At 40.4% G+C, this 6833-nt stretch overlaps 1 protein-coding gene across 2 annotated transcripts; it reads right to left on the bottom strand.

Annotated features, from left to right (window-relative positions):
• Positions 1-2530: 2530 nt before the first annotated feature.
• LOC146960551 (hatching enzyme 1.2-like) lies at positions 2531-3864 on the bottom strand. Of its 2 annotated transcripts, XM_085772281.1 has the most exons (2): positions 3743-3864; positions 2531-3492 (listed from the first exon to the last, which is right to left on the bottom strand). In XM_085772281.1, the coding sequence occupies exon 2, from the start codon at positions 3404-3406 to the stop codon at positions 2600-2602; it is 807 nt and encodes a 268-aa protein (XP_085628407.1). In that variant the 5' UTR covers positions 3407-3492; positions 3743-3864; the 3' UTR covers positions 2531-2599. The 2 variants fall into 2 exon arrangements, with proteins under 2 accessions (XP_085628407.1, XP_085628408.1); XM_085772282.1 differs by lacking the exon at positions 3743-3864 and having other exon boundaries at positions 2531-3508.
• Between the last annotated feature and the right edge of the window lie 2969 nt (positions 3865-6833).

Raw genomic sequence — 6833 nt, forward strand, 5'->3', positions numbered from 1 at the left:
GGAAATGCTACTTTATCTAGTTCAACATTAAAAACCAAACAGAGGACACAATCATACAAAATATGTGAAAATGGTGTTTCAAACACTAAAAAAAGAACATAAGTAAAATAATAAATAATAAAATAATAAACAAAAGTATTATTTATATAACTGTATTTATTTATTTATAATATTATTTATAATTTTCCCACAGACATTATAGACTTCATCTTCACTGTTTGTGGAGCTGAAATAGCTCACACCTGACTCCTTTTCCGCTCCCCCATTGACTTTACACAGACTGAGAGAAACTGACTTTGCCGCTGTGCTTACGCATTACGCACTTACCCAGGCGGAATCTCAATAGTTGAGTTACTTTCCACCGTGTTCCTGTTAATGATATACGTTACCACAAATGACTGAAGTATCAAAAGTATTGATATTTTCATTTGAGAATCGATTCTAGAGCATACAGACCTGGTATCGGAAGTATCAATATTTCAGTATCGATCCGCACATCACTAACGAGGACCAATAGATCCATGACGAGGGCGGGGGCTGCTAACTCCATCGGCTGACAAGAAGTTATGGTGCGTTCAAGGCAACTCGTAACTTGTGTTTTTCCGACCTGTGAAGTCGTACCAGTTCGATCTGGTACGAGTTCACGGGTCGGAAGTTACGAGTAGCCGTTATAGTGCACTTTCACAGGTAAAACAGGTCGGAAAAACACGAGTGGGTTGCCTGGAACGCTACAAAGCCGTAAGTTGTGACTTGAAGCTGTAATTTACGGTTTCAAAAGCCTGCCTGGGACGCAGCATTAGCCAAAACGACCGGATCGCTTACTTCTGCTTTAAGAAACAATGAAATAATGTGTAAATAGAATATACAGTATATAAATAAAAACAGAATCAAAATGGATAATACAATTGGACGAGATAAAAGGTTACATTTTCTTATTTACAAAATGTTTATAAAATTTGCTTACTTTGTAGTTTGATAAATAGTCTTAGTGCAAGTTATAAATATGAGAATGTTGCGCACATTGTCCCATCAAATCATAAAAGGTTGTGAAAATCTAAGTAAGAGCAAAAAAAAATCTGTCTGATTCTTGTGAATGTGACACTACAGTAACAGTAACACCTGGGGGGAAGTCTTTAAAGGAGTCATCACCCGGAAATCGCATTTTTCACATGGAAATTCACTTGGACTGAATTGATAAGTTTTTGGTGGACAAAGGTCAAAGGTCAGTTTATGTAATATCATGAAATCCTGTGGAAGCATCTCAGTGCTGGGAATCAGGAAGAGAGGACTGTGACCATGTTTTGTTTTTTCTTTTTCTTGAATGGAAACAGGCAATATAAACTGACAATACACTGACTAAAAACAGACAAACAGAAAACAAAGGACAGAACAAACCTAACGACATAATAAAACAGGACCAAAAAATGTCAGAAAAGTTAAAAAAAAAAAAAAAAGGACAAAGAGAGAGAGGGAGAAAAAAGGGCATTTCCACCTTATCTTGATTTGTTGCGATATTTTTTTCCAAAAGAAATTGCCGTCACACTTTATTTCTAAAAAAAAATCCATGTTCAGGAGTTTTTTGTTTGGGTCTTAAATATAAATATTTTCCCCAAAAGAATGATCGTGTTTACAATCTGCAGGCATTTTGCATCCAGTAATATGTTTAGTGGTGGAAATTCAAAATGATTCTTTTTGGGTCTTACCCACTTTTGAACGTCTAACCACAATCTGATGTGTACAATAAAAAAATAAATGTAGCTGATCCTCCACTTCTTCATTGCAAAATTTACATAATGGAGAGTGTATAGTGTTAAAAATATTAAGTTGTTTATTTGTAGCGGTAGAAAATCTTAATTTGAAAAATTCTAGAATATGAATCAATTGTTAGTGTATAAATAGACCTAAAATAATCTTTCCAGGGAATCAAAGTGTTACTCGTCTTCCCATGTGACGATGTTTCCTGATAAATGGCAGAGATAAGAAAGTGCACGGTGGTGGTTTGAGTTTCTTCTTGTTTTTTGTTACTGGTGTAACAAAGTGAAAGTGTAATGTCATGATGTGATGTGATGTAAGTGAAGATATGGAAGTAGAACAGTGACTGGCTGATGGACCTCGGGTACAAATTTCTGTCTGTGCACTCCATGAACCCGAGGTTAAATCAAGTGACACTCAAAGTCATGGAGGGTGAGTTATGACGGAACATAGACACACAGGAGCGCGTGCACACTGAGCAGTATGGCAGCATCATCACACCTACACTGCAGGTCATAGGTAAAACTTTAATTAATTCATTGAATGATTAATGGCACATAATGAAATTTTTGCCTTTACATACATTTCTGTACATAAACATTCACACCTAGATAGTTAATACATGCATACATTAATATTTTCTGTTACAAAATGATATTTTTGCTACAAGTTTGGTGATTTAAGGCAACAGGTGCACTAAAGGGTAATTATGATGAATAGATCTGGATGCAAAATCTTGCTGTTTTAAAAGCTGCTGTAAAGCAATTTGACCTGTGATTTGAAAACTTTTTAAGAACCAAATTTGGAGCTTTTGAACAATGGCAAAGAAAACTCAAAGATTTCTGATTCAAAAGCAGCTGTATAACTTGTTGAGTTTGTAGACATCAAGTAATGACATATCCCTCCTCTGGCCGATCTGGACTGATGGATCTGGGATTGGGGTGATAGTGTCTAGACCATTTATGGAGAAACCACGTCTTCCATAGTGCATAATGGAGGAGTAGTCATACGGAGTGTCCAGGTTGTTTGTTTCAAGCTTCTGGAAGTTATCCCTCTCTGAAGGTTCGATATTGTCCCAGTTGATCCAGACATACTGGTCTCTGTCGCTCCGGCTCTGCTCATGCTCGAAACCCAGGGCGTGGATGAGCTCATGCTGGATGACACCACGGTGGATGCAGCCGTCTCGTTTGAGGGAGAGGAGCTGAGCGCCACCAACTCTGCCCACATATGAGAAGCATCCATCTCCGTTCACGATGCTGATGTAGTCTGTGTGTGTGGTTCTGGGAATGAAGTTGATGCAGGTCCTGCCACGGAAAGACCGCATGGCATTGCGGATAGAAATTCTGTCTGTCCATGAAAACTCATTGCTCAGTACATAAGGGACCTGCACTAAACCTCTGGAATCGTTCCTCCATAGATTGGTGGTGCCCCATATGGCGTTCCGTGCTGTTCTGGTTCTGGTCCTGGTCCTGGTCTGCAGTAATAGGTCACCTTCCATCAGCTTCTCTTTGGCCTGCTCATTAGCTGTCAAAATCCTGTCAAAAATATTCTCTGACCCTTTGTCATTGTAGTCAGATCCTGTTTGCTTTCCACCTTCAGTGAGAAGACAGGTGTGGAAGAGGACAAGCAGCACCACAACAAGACTGAGACTCATCTTCAGAGTCTGGGAGTGTGGAGGTCTGAGGGTCTGAGAGCCTTGCTTCACGTGAACACTTGACTGTGCTGTGTTGGCTTTGAATTCTGAAAGACAAGGAAAAAATATTAAACCAGTGAATGGCTAAAGTGTTGAATTGAAGATGTACTCAATATTTACTAATACTATATTCAATATTCATTATTATATGCAATGCTGCCATTAAGTATAATTAATTATTAATTTATTAAGCTTTTCGGACAAATCATTGGCTCAACAATACCCTTCAGAATTACTACAGTTGGGGGCACCGTGACAGTCATAAAACACAACCAAGTAAAGGCTGAGGATACTCACAAGCAGCTGTTGTCTTCAGGTCGATGGGGTGATGTGGACTTATCTCTCTGAAGAATGATAAGATTCACAAAGTGCTGTAAACCTGCTGTGTTTCTCTCAAACCTGTGTATTTATGTGTTCCAGTGTGTCAATGTTTCCCAAAACGCAAAAGATAACAGGCAATGTCATTGGACAACCAGAGAGAGAGGGCTGAGCTGTGGTGTCAGTGTCATTCTATGGAATGATGTGATTTTTCAAATTAATTTAGCAGAAGTTGGGGTCTGATTCATCTGAACTTCCAGCTAAAATGATTTATCGGTAAAATTTACACATTTCCCATTAATTCAGGATGTTTCCTAGCAATGGAAACTAGAAAATTTCCTCTCGGGAAATTTTGAATGGGCCACGGGAGCTACTGCTGGTTGTGCCATCTCTGTCAACATGGGAATCAAACCCACGATCTTAAGGTCAAGACAGAGCTGATCAGACAGACACATGATCATCTTTCTATAAGCACTGATATGGAGGAGCTGTAACCACATTAGGTTACCTGTGTGTGTGTGTGTGTGTGTGTGTGTGTGTGTGTGTGTGTGTGTGTGTGTGTGTGTGTGTGATGTGTGTGTGTGAGACTGTAATCACATGGTGTGTGTTTGTGTGTGTGTGACTGTAATCACATGGTGTGTGTGTGTGACTGTAATCACATGGTGTGTGTGTGTGTGTGTGTGTGTGACTGTAATCACATGGTGTGTGTGTGTGTGTGTGTGTGTGTGTGTGTGTCTGTAATCACATGGGGTGTGTGTGTGTGTGTGTGTGTGTGAGAGACTGTAATCACATGGTGTGTGTGTGTGTGTGTGTGTGTGTGTGTGTGTGTGTGTGTGTGTGTGTGTGTGAGACTGTAATCACATGGTGTCTGTGTGTGTGTGTGTGTGTGTGTGTGTGTGTGTTTATCTTGTGTAATAGCGCCAGGACTCAATTAAAACAAGTAATCTAATTAATTAGTAATCACATGGTGTGTGTGTGTGTGTGTGTGTGTGTGTGTGTGTGTGTGTGTGTGTGTGTGTGTGTGTGACTGTAATCACATGAAGCTGGCTCTAGAGTCTGTGTGTGTGTGTGTGTGTGTGTGTGTGTGTGTGTGTGTGTGTGTGTGTGTGTGTGTGTGTGATGTGTGTGTGTGAGACTGTAATCACATGGTGTGTGTTTGTGTGTGTGTGACTGTAATCACATGGTGTGTGTGTGTGTGTGACTGTAATCACATGGTGTGTGTGTGTGTGTGTGTGTGTGTGACTGTAATCACATGGTGTGTGTGTGTGTGTGTGTGTGTGTGTCTGTAATCACATGGGGTGTGTGTGTGTGTGTGTGTGTGAGAGAGACTGTAATCACATGGTGTGTGTGTGTGTGTGTGTGTGTGTGTGTGTGTGTGTGTGTGTGTGTGTGTGAGACTGTAATCACATGGTGTGTGTGTGTGTGTGTGTGTGTGTGTGTGTGTGTGTGTGTGTGTGTTTATCTTGTGTAATAGCGCCAGGACTCAATTAAAACAATTAATCTAATTAATTAGTAATCACATGGTGTGTGTGTGTGTGTGTGTGTGTGTGTGTGTGTAACTGTAATCACATGAAGCTGGCTCTAGAGTCTGTGTGTGTGTGTGTGTGTGTGTGTGTGTGTGTGTGCGTGTGTGTGTGTGTGACTGACTTGACACATAGTTAGTTAGTAGCTGCATCCTGTGTCAGTCTGATTTAGCTGTGTCTGTGTTTATAAACATTTAAACGAGCGCCAGGTGGATTGTTTATGAAGTTAACGAGCTCTGGCCTGAGGATCAAAGAGGTTACCACGGCGATAGGGGCCCCCACAGGCTGAGACAGACAGAAACGTGGAGAAAAAGAGCCATTTTCTGCCTCTGCACCGGTCTCACATTTAGGCTTAGGGTGACAAAACGGTAACTCCTATCAGAACAAAACACAGATCACATTGCTCTAAGGACTTCCTGAAAATTTCGGTACGATTTGGTGTTTCTACAGTAAATATTTTGGCGACGCTGGCAGTTTTAAAACATCAGGCCGTTCTGCTCCTCTCAGAAAATATTTGTATTGGACTCAATGAGGAGCAGAGACAGACGTGGCCGCACTCAGAGGCTGATTCTGTAAGTTCTGTAAGTCTCTCTGATATTTTGAACACATGAATTGATAGATAACAAGTTTGTCTTACAAATTCTGAAAAAATTATGTGTGTAGACTGTGAATTGTGGCCGTGCTGACAGTTTATCCAGAAAAAATACAGAATGTTTCTTCACTCTCTCCCACTCTAACCGATGATGTCACGTGCTCTGACACGAACATTCCATGCAATACACAACCATTATAATCTCATAATTTCTCCAAAAATGATCATGGTCATTGATCAGGGATTGATCAAAAACTATATTGTCATGTTCGTGTTCGAAGGATGAGGCCGTGTTGATAGCAAGTAACTTAGTTTAATGTCCCACGTTCTCAACAACATACATGTGCTCCATGCAGTCTTGCTCTACCCTGGTATATGGTACGGTAAGCTGACTACTAACCAGTACTGCCGCCTAGCGGTCAAACATGTAATAACATCTAATCATAACATCCCCCCTTTTCTAAGGTAAAATGCATTAACATGAATCATCACATTAGCTGTGTCAGTTATTTCAACCATTTCACATTCAGCATAACTCTGCAACACCTAAGCAGTATAAACAGTTTATCTCAGATTGCATAACTCATATCTAAGCCAACACTAGACCATTTAGAACACAACATCAATCAATATACATTTTGTTCAACATCTTTAACATGCATAAATTTTCTTTGTTTATAAGTTCAGTCTATCAGGCTTTCTGATTTCTCTTGTGGACCTTCTTAACTCAGGTTCGCTTGGAGTAGGTGTGTGAGAGTCAGTGTTACAGTCCATAGCAGGTGTGGGAGTTACCTGAGATTCACCACAGGTTACACTGAGCTCACCAACAGTCCCTTGAGGAGTCTTTAACAGACTGCGACGATTGCGTCTGAGGATTTGTCCATCATCAGTTTTCACTGTGTACGATCGTGGAGCAACTTCTTGCAGGACAGTTGCTTTTGTACTCCATCCATCA

Source organism: Trachurus japonicus, unplaced genomic scaffold, assembly GCF_045865225.1.
Source record: "Trachurus japonicus isolate A0001 unplaced genomic scaffold, Traja_1.0 AP030242.1".
Lineage (NCBI taxonomy): Eukaryota > Metazoa > Chordata > Actinopteri > Carangiformes > Carangidae > Trachurus > Trachurus japonicus.